We start from the raw sequence: 12,943 nt of genomic DNA on the forward strand, positions 1-12,943 counted from the left end.
CGGACAATTGACTAGTAAACCCCGGGCCACATGAAAAACTCAGCAACTCCCATGCACTAGTTGTGACATGGACTAATCACTGATACCCAGTGCTTGAAAATAATGAAAAGTGGCATTCACATTGATCATCATCCGTATTCCGCCCAAGTAGTTATCAAGATAATCAAGATTTACAAATGACGTGTTTTAAATGTTCATCAATTGCATGGCCTAATCATATCTAGTCACCAATACAAATCCTTAATTTATTTATGATATGCTTCACAAGGAAGAATATATAACAAGAAGTCACATCTTTTAACAGAATTTTAAAATTGGAAGCCACGTACAGTTATGCAAGAACAAAACGTAAACGCTTCCTTCCTTAGAAATAACAAATAAAGTAGTGCATTACAACACTCAATTTGCGAAAATTGGGCATTAATGGTGTCTATCTAAACTAACATATATATATATATATATATATATATATATATATATATATATATATATATATATATATATATATATTCTTTGCATGGCCATTCATGGATCATGGATGATAATTAAGTATTCAAAGGTTTCTTCCATCAAGCTTACATCCACGTAGTCCTCTCCTCAAGCATCGCTTCCGCTGCTATTTTAAGGCAATTAGTGATTTTGACCTAACCATACACATCCGACATCTTCTCCACTCTTTCACATATTTAAGAAACTGATCAGTCTCTGCAAGTATTATATTATATATATATATATATCTCAATTACATACACAAGTGATTATGTCTTCAAGAGTTTTTACAATGTTGAAGCTATTGTTGTTGTTAGTTTTGTGTACATTATGGATCTCTGTTACAAAGGCCACTGTGTCTTATGACAAAGAAGCTATCCTCATCAATGGCCAAAGAAGGATTCTTATGTCAGGATCCATTCACTACCCAAGAAGCACTCCTGATGTATGTATATATATACATATTTTGTTGTAGAATTTTCTGGGTTATTGTTGTTCATTGATTCTGTGATTTTCTTGTTTCGTTCACAGATGTGGCCTGGCCTTATTCAAAAGGCGAAAGTCGGAGGCCTGGATGTGATTCAGACATATGTGTTTTGGAATGGACATGAACCTTCTCAGGGAAAAGTAAATGCAAATCTCTCACATTTGCTTTTCTTTTTATTTCCTCCATTGATCAATGACTCGCAAGTTCTTGTTTTTGTTTGTCCAGTACTATTTTGAGGATCGGTACGATCTGGTTCGATTCATAAAACTGGTGCAGCAAGCTGGCCTTTACGTTAATCTCCGGATTGGACCCTATGTTTGTGCTGAATGGAATTATGGGTAATGAGAATGAAAGAGATACATTTCTGTACACAATGTGTTCTGTGCCCAACCAAACTGATCTGTTCTATTTCAGGGGATTTCCTGTTTGGCTCAAGTTTGTTCCGGGTATCGATTTTCGAACAGACAATGAACCTTTCAAGGTTAATTATTATTTCTCCTAACGTTTTAATGCATGTATGCATCTTTGTATCATCGACTCGTCATGATCTTCTCCTGTTACTCCATTGTAGGCAGCAATGAAGTCATTTACTGAAAAAATTGTATATATGATGAAACAAGAGAAACTGTTTGAACCACAAGGAGGTCCTATAATTCTGGCTCAGGTTTCAATCTTTTCTTTTCTTTTTCTGCTGATCCTGATTCCAATTGTCCTAGAATTTCTCCATTGCAAGCAACTTTTGATGATGTGATGACAGATAGAAAATGAATATGATCTTGTGGAGTATTCACTTGGACAACCTGCAAAAAATTATGTGAAATGGGCAGCAGGATTTGCTGAAAGTCTCGGAGTCGGAGTTCCATGGATCATGTGCAAGCAAATGGATGCTCCTGATCCAATTGTAAGTACAGAAATATAATCTCGCTACGTCGTTACACAAGTGAAGTGATTACTAACATGTTAATTTGGTCTTACAGATCAACACCTGCAATGGTTTCTATTGTGACAAGTTCTATCCTAACAAGAACTATAAGCCCAAACTATGGACTGAGAACTGGAGTGGCTGGTAATTCTCCCCATATAAATACAACCTACATATAATAACTTGATACATGCATGCATTGACCTTGTTATGAGTTTTTCCAATGATGATTCTATCAGGTTAACGAAGTTTGGCGGTCCAGTTCCGTACAGGCCTGCAGAGGACTTGGCATTTTCAGTTGCAAGTTTTATACAGAACAAAGGTGCATTTGTGAATTATTATATGGTGAGTTTTACTGAGTAATCAATCCCATCAATCTAGTGCATAACTTGATATCACAGCAAGTGAACCAGTGAACTGCACTGCTTAACAGTATCATGGAGGGACTAATTTTGGAAGAACATCTGGTGGCCCCTTCATCGCGACTTCCTATGACTACGACGCTCCAATCGATGAATATGGTATAACATTCATAGCAATCTTGATTAAGATATTTGTTTACTTCACTTCCAAATCACCAGAAATGGATTAATGGCCGACGGTTGTCTTAAACTTAATAGGAATGGCAAGGGAACCAAAATGGAGCCATTTAAAGAACATGCATAGAGCCATCAAGCAGTGTGAACCAGCATTAACCAATGGAAATCCCACTGTAACATCTCTTGGGAAGCATCAGGAAGTAATTCTCTTTTCATCTCCCAGCGATAAAACTCGAGTATTTGTTCATCTAAGCTGATAAATTCTTCTATTTGTGCTATAAGGCTCATGTGTTCTGGTACAAAGCTGGGGGTTGTTGTGCATTCCTAGCTAACTATGACACTCATTGGGAGGTAAATGTGAGCTATCAACATTTTCCGTACACCCTTCCCCGTTGGTCCATCAGCATTCTCCCTGACTGCAAGACAGTACTATTCAACACTGCACAGGTGACTGAAACAGAAAAAAAAAAAAACTTGTATGGTTTCAGTACCATTTTTAGCTCCTGTTTCTCTTTTTCTGATGTTGATATCATTCTGTAGGTTGCGTCCAGCGGTATGCGGCCGCGAATGTGGCCTGCGAATAAGGGGTCATACTATTGGCACTCATATACTGAAGCAGTTGCATCTCCTTCTGATAAGAATACATTTACAGCAGACGGTTTACGCGAACAAGTAAGCGTGACTTGGGACAAAACAGACTACTTGTGGTACATGACAGAGTAAGTTTGCTTCAATTACTCTCTAATGATACATTTTCTTTCTATGGTTACATTACTTACTTAAAGCTTGTGACCTTCAGTGTCACCATAGGTGCCAATGAAGGATTTCTAAAGACTGGACAACTTCCTGTCCTTACTGTAAAGTCTGCAGGTCATGCTTTGAATGTCTTCGTAAACTGGGAATTAGTAGGTATGAGGACATCATTTTTATGCCAACTATCCTAAAGACTTCTTCTTCTTTTTTTCATAATCTTTTTGTTCTGAAATTCTTTTGCAGGAACTGTTTATGGTAGCATGGAAGATCCAAGAATAACATTTAGTGGTAAAGTGAACCTGAAAGCCGGTGTTAACAAGGTTGCATTACTTAGTGTTTCTGTTGGCCTTGCGGTCAGTACTCCGACACAAATTTCATACTATATATATATATATGTAATTTGGTCTGCAATCTGACATCTTTCTTCTCTATCTATCGACCATTGATCGAAGAACATTGGCGTGCATTTTGAGAAATGGAATGTTGGGGTTCTTGGCCCTGTAACACTACAGGGTCTCAATTCCGGTACTTGGGACATGTCAAGATGGAAATGGACATACAAGGTAATTATTTCTTCCCTACTTGTCCTTCTGCTCATTATGTCTTCCAATGCCAGTATACCACAATCCAATAAATTTGAATGGCTCAAGCAGATTGGTTTAGAAGGTGAAGCAATGAATCTCTTCTCACCCAAAGGCTCATTCGTTAAGTGGGCAGAAGGAAATTGGATAGCCAAAAGAAAGCCATTGACATGGTACAAGGTAATTAAGAACCAGTAGTCATTTCGAACTTCCAACTACTGATCTAATATTCCAATACATTAACTTAGAGGATCTTACTACTGTCACATTTTTTGCAGACGACGTTCGATGCACCGCTAGGCAATGACCCATTAGCCTTAGACATGAGCAGCATGGGAAAAGGCCAGATGTGGATAAATGGACAAAGCATTGGACGTCACTGGGCTGCAAACAAAGCCTCTGGTAAATGTAGCCAATGTGACTATGCTGATTGGTATACTGAGACCAAGTGCCTAGCTGGTTGCGGCGAGCCATCTCAGAAATGGTAAAAGTTAATTCATCGGTAGCAGAAAATCTATCCATTATCCATCAGTCTCACTTTGTTTTCATATAAACTACAAATCCAATGTAAACCAATTTTCAGGTACCATGTTCCGCGAGCGTGGATGTGGCCGAAAGGGAACACTCTGGTTGTCTTTGAGGAGTTGGGTGGTGATCCTACTTGGATCAAACTTGTCATGAGAACACCAAAGTGAATAGAACCTTGATGAAGAGACAGACTGACAGACTCATGTTTTGATCATCTTATATAATAAAAGGATGCTCAATCAGCTGTGATTTGAAATTAGATCCAGATATTCAATGTTCTTCACTGATTAGTGTCAAAATTTGATATATTTTGATTGTTGAATCAAAATCTTTGAATTGTAATATCAGTTCAGTCAAATGAAACTGTCAGCCAAACTCTCAGTTCTTGCAATCAAGTTAGATTCCTAGTGTTTGGGCTGATTTAAATTTTTTGCAGTGTAGGGTATGGGCCCAAATTCTGGCGAATTCAAGCCCAATTTAAATTACATAAAAGTCCAAGCCCATGGGCCAGGATGTGTGTATTTCTGAAAAAGGACAAATCAAAGATGTGGGGGCAGATCTTTACAAGGATTGTGCTTTAGCATCATCAATCAAGTACTTTTATAAATTAAAAAAAATAGTAATTTATGTTGTCAAGCTGCACAAGACTCCAAAAATCCCCCCATCAACCCTAACCATTGTCTTCTTGAATACTTCAATTCAATGTGTAGATATATTCTTCAATTTTGAAAAAAATAAAAAGTGAATTAAGGGTTACAGGGAGTTGCGATGGAGGGGTTACAATTCTTTTAATTAGAATTAGCTACAATTTCCTTTTAAGATTATGTTGTGGGTAATTGGATAAGTTTCACGTTACCAAAAAAAAATAGGGTTTAAGAATTTTTTTCAAAAATTTATTATATTTTAACATTGTGAGTACCAAAAATACTTAATAATACATCTAAAATCGTGATTTTAATCATTTCTAGCTAAAAAAATTGTAGCGGCCTAGCCCAGTTAAAGGATGCTATTGTAGCTTTATTTAATTGGACATGATTGATTGGCTCACTTAAGGATAGAAAAGTGATTATCATTTAGAAAAGAATAATCAAAGTGGACACACCTATGTTTAATTTAATCCAAGATTTTGCAAATAAACAAGTAGGGACTTCATTGTTGGGTTTATAAAGATATTGGACAATGAAAATGAAATGTTGTCCTAAGGTGGGGTATGATTGGTCTCATAATATCAAAATGAAAAAAGATAATCAAACACACACCATAAATTGAATAGAAAGAAAAGTACTATATTAAGTACTATATTGACTATAAATATTTGAAATTATTAATTGTTGGTCCACCAATAACCTTTTTTATACATTTTTTAAAAAATGACATGAGTGTTTATGTTGCATCCACTGTATTTATTTTGTAATTGTCAATCATTTTCAAAGAAAGCTAAATTAAAAAGGAGGGGGGAGAAAGCAATGAGAGATAATTAACTTGATCAATTAATTAAGCCTAAGAGTCTCAATTATAGTAAAATAATGATCAATAGATGTTTATCTTGATAACCATCACAATGTATTGTTTTCTTTTTCTTAGGATATATAATTCCATATAGTCCGTATCAACTTTCTTTCTCTTCTCTTTTACTTTGAAGATTTGAGTCCATGATGAAATTCTTAGAAATAATTTTGTGTCAATATTAAGTTTAAAGTTTAGGGTCCCGGATGTTTCGAACCACTTTTGTAATAGTATAATGATAACACTCTCCAAGTCCAAACTGTAGAAACTCGTCAAGCCTTGAATTCGATTCTCACTAAAAGTAATATTCTTATAGCCATGCGTTGGGTTTTGACCCAATTTACATTGTCGTCAGATGAAAAATTTCTGTGCGAGCGGATTTGACGGGCTGAGTTTTTGACTTATATAAGATGTCAAAATAATAAAGTTGTATAGTATTGGTCTTGATTACCCAAAAAAAAAAACATAATAGTTTTGGATATGCCCTATTGTATCTTTATGTTGTGGTAAAGCTAATAATAGACTAGACATAGATTAGCCAAAACGCATTATGTTCCTTAGCAAAAAAGCATTCAATAGTTAATTAATGATGATCAGACAAAAAAGAAGAAGTTAATTAATGATGAATGATTAGAGGGTAAAAAGTAAAAAACGAAGGAGGGAGTCAAGGTTAGAGTAAAACTAATTTAACATGTTAGGATTTCATTTGTGCAGTGGTACGCTGAAGGGGGAATGTAGATTCTACTTCGTTTGCTTATTGAACCAGAAAAGTACCGGGTGAGACAGATTGGTCTGTGAAATCATCAAAGACTGACTGAAGCCCACAAAAATTTAAAAGGAGGACCATCCCTAGTTACTTTGGGAGCCAGAGAGAGAGTTATTACAAATTATACAATAATGGAGTCTCTGTGAGTAGCTCCTCTGATTAGACTATACAGTGGCACAACAGTAAAGCAGTAAAGCTCAGCAATATTTGGGCCCACTCAAAAAAAGAGAAAAAAAAAACCTTAATTGATTAAGAAAAGTCGTCTTTTTTTTTAAAATATTGTTGATGTCCCTGAAAATTGGACTCAGAAATCAAAATATCTAGAGTCAATATGATTTAGACACAGAGATTCATCGACTAACTTGAGCAAAGGTCCATTAATAAGAGACATGGGATCCCTTTGTAGCCGTTGGTTGGATTCATAAAATCTGATCCGACGAGCAGGAATTAGATTCATGTGATACATAAGTAGTCAGAAAACCTGGGGGTAGATCTATCTATCTAGTCTGATATGGACATTCATTTTTGTGTCTTTAGCAATCAGAGTAATTGGATTCTGCCCCTGAGAAAAATCTTGCTGTACCAAGTTTTGTTTGTTTTTGTTGTTCTAGTGTCTACTGGGAGAAGCTAAACTGTCTTACTGTACAAAGCATCTCACGTATGCATGGGATTGGGACCTCTCATTTCCTTATTGGGTCCAGTCTCTCTAATGATCAATGTAATCATATAATGCACGCAACCTGCTCGACGAAATTCCTGACTCGGTTTTCTAAGGCAAAAGAGCAGGAGTTAAGGCCTAAAAGTGAAGCAGGTTCGGCTTGTTTGCACCCCTAAACTTATAAGCCATTGGCTTTCAGTGTACTATAGTCTATACAATACAATACACGAGAGGATATAAATAAGCTGACGGAAAGAGGCGGGTTTACCGGATCCTGTCCCTCTAAGAGAGCAAAACAAAGCAGAACACTTGGACACAGAAAGAGACACAGGTGGGATCCAAAGCTTTCTTGTTCGGTTGTTCGTTACTCTTTAGCTTTCAAATAATCAATTCCAGACACATAATGTTGATGGGTTTGCTTTAAATATCAACCAGAACTGTTTAAAGAGAGAGATTATAAAAAAAAAAATGAAATGAAACTTCAGGTTCTTTAGTTGATGCCGATACATCTAATAATTGTCCCTGTCTACCTCCTTCACTCAATAGTTAATACTCCATTTCATAGGGAAAAAAAACAAATAAAATACTAAATTGCTAATTGTATCTAAACCCCAACACAATGATAGTGTTGAAGAAGCCTATTGGCTTCTCTAAGACCACTAAAATAAGCTCCATGAGTTGTTGAATAATGGGTTCTATGTGTTGCTTCCCCTGCAAACAAGATCTGAAGTGGAAGAGCACTCTCACAGGTATCATCAATCTCTGGCAATGGCTCAGCCAATTTGTCCACATCATCACCACTTGATCCAACTGCCACATAACTGTAAGAACCCAAAAATAGAGGATCATTGCCCCATTGACTCTTCAATACCTTTGTGAATCTCACTTCATCACTTCCATTGGCATGACCATTGCACACTTGATCACCATCCGAATCAAGATTCACTTGCTTGTGCTTGTGGGTTGGTTGTGGTAAAAAGCAAGAAATAGTCCTTGAAACTCCACTAAGAATCTCTTCATCACTAAGAGATTCAAGTTCAAGTGCTTCTTTCCCTGCAAACCATGATAACAAGACACTTGAATCCTTATAAATTGGACAAAGAGAAGCTGTCCTCCTCATCCACCATGGTATCTCTTTATGCCTTAATTCGAAATCCGGTCGATGAAAAGCCATTTGCAGGAATGGAAACTTGTTGGGATCAGGACCTTCTGTGTCATCATTTCTTTGAGCCAATTGCACAAACATCTTGTTTACTACACCATATCCTAGCCTTGATATGACCTGGACCTTCAAAGATGGAAGAGGAGGATTAAACATACCTGAATCACGGCCAATACTAGCTTTCAGTACACCCAATGAAACTGTGACAATAACATGATCAGCAACAATATTTGACCCATCTGAGAAATGTAGCTTCACAGGACTTGTTGAATGCCCATTCACCATCTCTGTTGATTGAGGCTGCCATTCGATTTTCACAACTTTTCGGCCTAATTGGATCAAACCAGGAGGTAGAACAGAAGCTAATGACTCGATTACACTTATGTAGCCTTTAGCAATAGTGATTTCTTCACCTGGAAACATACGGTACTCACTCTCTGCATTGAAGTCCAGAGTGTACAGATCACCAGCTGCAGTGTAAGTCCTTTGGGTGTTCTCTTGCATTGAAAAAATGGATTCTTGAAGTAACTTTTTAGTCCACTTACCATAACCTCTGATCTCTTCTGGTTTTTTCTCAAAACCCCAATAAGCATCAAGTCCTTCTCGTAGAAAACAACCAACACTAAGCTGCTTATCACCATCAGTGGTTGAACGAATCTTGGAAGCTTTAGTCACTAAATCTACATCTTCAATCACATTTCCTTGAGCAAAACCCATCAAGTTATTGAAAAGGGTGGAGACAGGCTCAACTATTGATGGATTTAGCTCAAACCCACCTTCTGCTATGGTTTTTGGGTCATTCAGGAACCCATCCATACACTCCCATGGTTGGTCTGACTCCAGTGAATTGATTTCTTGAGCAATTTTGTGAACTGGGCTACCACCAATGCCATGGATCCAGGTCGCACCCATCTCAATCCGGTCACCACCAAACTCCGAAGTGTTAATTCTGCCACCAATTCTCTCTCCACCTTCAACAACACAAAGCTCAAACAAGTCCTTTGAAGCAGTACAAGTGTAGAGCCTGTTAGCTGCTGTAAGACCAGCCATTCCTGCTCCAATTATCACAATTCTTGGCTTCTTGGCCACCATTGTTGCAGAAAAAACAGAGACAAAACAAAAGATATCCAAGACTACTCTGGGGTGAGATTGAATTACTGAAGCAGAATTTATAAGAGGTGGGTGTTTTGGCTTTTTAGCGAGAACAATAATAATTTATTCTCTCTAGTAAAAGACAGGACTCTACTTTTTCTTCAACTCTAGTAAAAATAGCTCATACCCAAAAACATAACTCACTCAATAAATCTTCCTAAAACTCTTTTGACTTTATATCATATCTACTTCGATCACTGCTGCTCAATTTGCAGGAATATTAGAAGCTGCAATAACCATTTCAGTTTTCCAAAATGAGAGAAAAAATCTAAGGTTTGCGAAGGCAATTGAATTATGGTGATGCTAGGAGCAATAAAAGGTTGACAGTGCCTCTCACCAACCAATCACATGTAAATTGATTTTAAGGTACGGCCCACCAACTAAACAAGTCACTTGTCCTTATCGACACTGATGCAAAGTCATTGGATGAATCAAAATGGAGGGGGGGATCCCATATATGTAAAACTTCACCACATTGAAAACATAAGAGAAAAATAAATCAAATTTTTTTTGTTAAAACATCTGTCAGTGTAGAAGCTAAAACTTGAAATTTTTTGGCATTCAATATTTTATGGCTTCAAGCACTATTTTCTCTCTTGGAGACATGGCCGCCATTATTGTTAGTACTCAGCATGCATTAGCATTATTTTGATGGAAGGTACCTGAGGGCTAAACTTGAAAGGCTTACATTCAATTGATGGGTTACACCATTTTCTCTCGTGCAAATTTTTCTTTTTCTTATTCTTATTTTATTATTAAGGAAAAAAAACAACTTCTATTGGTAACCAAATCAACTAAAAGAGAATATATCATGTGTTAAATCGTTTATTGGTCATGACAACACATATCATTTACTATAATTTACTTCACTCATGTCAATGTCATGAATTATGTGAAATGTAATTAAAAAAAAAAAACATAGAGAGGGATATTTCATATGTGGTAGATTTTTTCGAACCATGTTTAATTTTATGAACCCTAAAATTTGGTCATTAATCATTATTAACTATTTTTTCCCTCTAATGTCATGAATGCAACATATTTATATTATAAGTAATTTGAGGAAAAATCAGCTATGAATCTTGGTGGCTCCAAGCACTATGATAGCTAGGGGTTCTATTATTATGACCCATCATCGTAATTAATTATTTTAATCATATATATATATATATATATATATATATATATATGTTTGTCAATCTCTTTAACAAAGATCTATTGCATAATTATTTACATTATCCTAATCTTAAACTTTCTTCAAGATCTTCATGAAAGGCAGTGCAAGATATGTAAGTATCATAGCTTAATTAAAGATGATTACACTAGCCTTGTTCACATACTTCCTTGTCAACTGTACTATACATAAATATATATAATCGACCATCATTCTTCTTTATTTTTGCTACAAGTTCCTTTTAAATATTAATACACTATTTCAATATGTAGTCTTCATTACTTGATCAAAAAATTAAATAGAGTAGCAGTAAAAATTACTTCACTTCACCACAACTTAAACGTGACACGTTTAAATCATACAAAAAAATCTCAATTTTTCGATAACCTTAACGAAATTATACAAGTTTACACTTTGCAAATTCAACACACGCAAAGAAGTTTTCCAAACTGATTATAGGGTATTGCTCCTAGTTATAATCGAGTTCAGGATCTTCCGAATTCATACCGTTTGACCTCATAAAGATTTACCCCCATGCTATTACCAAGTAAGTGGTTAGAAACAAACAATCTCTACAAGCTTAGTCAGATTACCGGTATTGGTTACTGGGGACGACAAAGACCCGAGTATTGACCGTCAAATTTGAGTGGCCTAGATGATGGAAGAAAATGGCATGATAAAAGTGAAGACTCGTTCTAATCGATCCATCCAAAATGGATCTAATGCTTCTGGCCTTAAACAATTTCGTTGTTGTCAGTCATCGGCCCAATACAAGTAATAAGTAGGCCTCTTTAGGCGAGTTCATTTGAACCACAGCCCATATGGCTGGGCTGGGGTCTTTTATCATCTCACTTATTCATAGGGCCACCGAATGGTCTTCAGGCTTCCGCAGCAATGTTTGAACTTTGAAAGGTAGCAAGGAAAATGTTCAAATCTTCTATTATTAGGAATGAGAATTTTACCAGCAAAGGACACTTTTCTTCTTCTACTTCTTCTTTTATTGACTTAATTTTCTTATCTTGTGAATTTGATGATTCGAGATCAAACCACAGTTAATGGAACAGTGGATGATTCGGGGAGAAAACTCTTATATTCCTTTACTGTGTTTCTATTAACAGGTGTAGAAAACTACTTTTTATCCTAAAACCCTAAAAAGAAAAAAAAAAGAATTAACGTTAAAATAAAAGGACTACTCACCCAGAAACCTTGCTAGCATATCATCATTCCAGTCAATCCCATCGTAGCCCTCAACCGCTTCCCACCCACGCGCCTCCTCCTCATTCCACTCCAACCCGCCGCCAATATCCTCTACTTGACTCCCCAATCGCACCGCCTTTCCTTCATCACTCAGTAGATGGCGGGAAATGTTGATACCACGCGCGTCTACACTCGCCATCATCGAGGATTCGGAGTGTGAGAACGAGGAGCCGCAGCTCTCTTCGTTGCTGTTAATGGTGACGTAGGACGACGAAGACTGGAAGATCAACGGCCTTGAGTACGGGTTGTAGATGAACCTAACCCTAGTCGTCGCTGCTGCACCGCAGGTTTCCGAGTTGGGGTCCAGAAGCTTCAATAGTTCACTTGCCGTTTCATCGTCTATGGATAACCAAGAGATGATGTCCTCTCCGACCTCCCCGTTACTCTCCGACTTCCCTTCAGACGGACAAACACTTCGGCATTTCCTCGGCGACGATTCAGTACTGGCTAGGTCTTCCTCCGCCTGCCGCTTCCTTGTCTCCTCCATCGACTCTCCAACAAGACTAACGTTTCCGCGATTTGCGATTGCGTGTTTGTTGTATACGAGAGAGTGTGTGAGGTAGGGAGCCGTACAGTTTGTTACTTTCTACAAATAATCACTCTGTCGCTCGCTGCCACTGAGACTTTGAGAGTGCTCACCGGGCAACGTGAGAAAGAAGGATCTCGCCGATTAAGGAAAAAGTTGTAATTTCTTGTCACAATCCCACTCTAATATTTGTTGTTTGTGTGATTTTGTGGGGTCATCAGATGAATTCTTAGCCGCTATATCTAGAAATGATTGATCTAGACGGTTCAGGAGTGTGATTTAGCCAGGGTGGCAGTTCTCGACTAAAAAGGCGGGAATATTTGTGCGTGTTATGAAGTGGTTGGTGAGGAGATAGTACAACGCGGCCGTATCCGCTAGTGCAGAGCAACCCCGATACGCTACTGTTCTATTAAAGTAATGGTAATCCTCTTTTTCCCTTCTAG

The 12,943-nt window shown here is 37.3% G+C and overlaps 3 protein-coding genes across 3 annotated transcripts; 1 reads left to right on the forward strand and 2 right to left on the reverse strand.

Annotated features, from left to right (window-relative positions):
* The first annotated feature begins 536 nt into the window (after window positions 1-536).
* Window positions 537-4,809, forward strand: LOC120004865 (beta-galactosidase-like). Its single transcript, XM_038854192.1, has 18 exons — window positions 537-934; window positions 1,021-1,116; window positions 1,202-1,314; window positions 1,391-1,457; window positions 1,548-1,640; window positions 1,734-1,877; window positions 1,954-2,042; window positions 2,138-2,243; window positions 2,332-2,419; window positions 2,519-2,637; window positions 2,720-2,884; window positions 2,978-3,156; window positions 3,237-3,346; window positions 3,434-3,543; window positions 3,643-3,753; window positions 3,844-3,951; window positions 4,050-4,255; window positions 4,355-4,809. Exons 1-18 carry the CDS (start codon window positions 761-763, stop codon window positions 4,464-4,466), a joined length of 2,190 nt encoding a protein of 729 aa, XP_038710120.1. The 5' UTR covers window positions 537-760; the 3' UTR covers window positions 4,467-4,809.
* A 2,954-nt stretch (window positions 4,810-7,763) lies between these two features.
* Window positions 7,764-11,164, reverse strand: LOC120005725 (probable polyamine oxidase 5). Its single transcript, XM_038855516.1, has one exon. The coding sequence runs from the start codon at window positions 9,481-9,483 to the stop codon at window positions 7,834-7,836; it is 1,650 nt and encodes a 549-aa protein (XP_038711444.1). The 5' UTR covers window positions 9,484-11,164; the 3' UTR covers window positions 7,764-7,833.
* Window positions 11,165-11,642: 478 nt separating this feature from the next.
* On the reverse strand, window positions 11,643-12,672 carry LOC120005726. The gene has a single exon (XM_038855517.1). It carries the CDS (start codon window positions 12,459-12,461, stop codon window positions 11,907-11,909), a length of 555 nt encoding a protein of 184 aa, XP_038711445.1. The 5' UTR covers window positions 12,462-12,672; the 3' UTR covers window positions 11,643-11,906.
* Between the last annotated feature and the right edge of the window lie 271 nt (window positions 12,673-12,943).

The sequence above is a fragment of the Tripterygium wilfordii genome, chromosome 9, assembly GCF_013401445.1.
Source record: "Tripterygium wilfordii isolate XIE 37 chromosome 9, ASM1340144v1, whole genome shotgun sequence".
Classification (NCBI taxonomy): domain Eukaryota; kingdom Viridiplantae; phylum Streptophyta; class Magnoliopsida; order Celastrales; family Celastraceae; genus Tripterygium; species Tripterygium wilfordii.

What these genes read in the sequence shown, in the direction of transcription:
- LOC120004865 (XM_038854192.1), top strand. Translation starts at nt 761, where the DNA reads ATGTCTTCAAGAGTTTTTACAATGTTGAAGCTATTGTTGTTGTTAGTT. An exon ending in ATGAACCTTCTCAGGGAAAA is followed by an intron (nt 1,117 to 1,201) that starts GTAAATGCAAAT and finishes TTGTTTGTCCAG; the next exon opens with TACTATTTTGAGGATCGGTA. An exon ending in TACTATTCAACACTGCACAG is followed by an intron (nt 2,885 to 2,977) that starts GTGACTGAAACA and finishes ATCATTCTGTAG; the next exon opens with GTTGCGTCCAGCGGTATGCG.
- LOC120005725 (XM_038855516.1), bottom strand. Translation starts at nt 9,483, where the DNA reads ATGGTGGCCAAGAAGCCAAGAATTGTGATAATTGGAGCAGGAATGGCT.
- LOC120005726 (XM_038855517.1), bottom strand. Translation starts at nt 12,461, where the DNA reads ATGGAGGAGACAAGGAAGCGGCAGGCGGAGGAAGACCTAGCCAGTACT.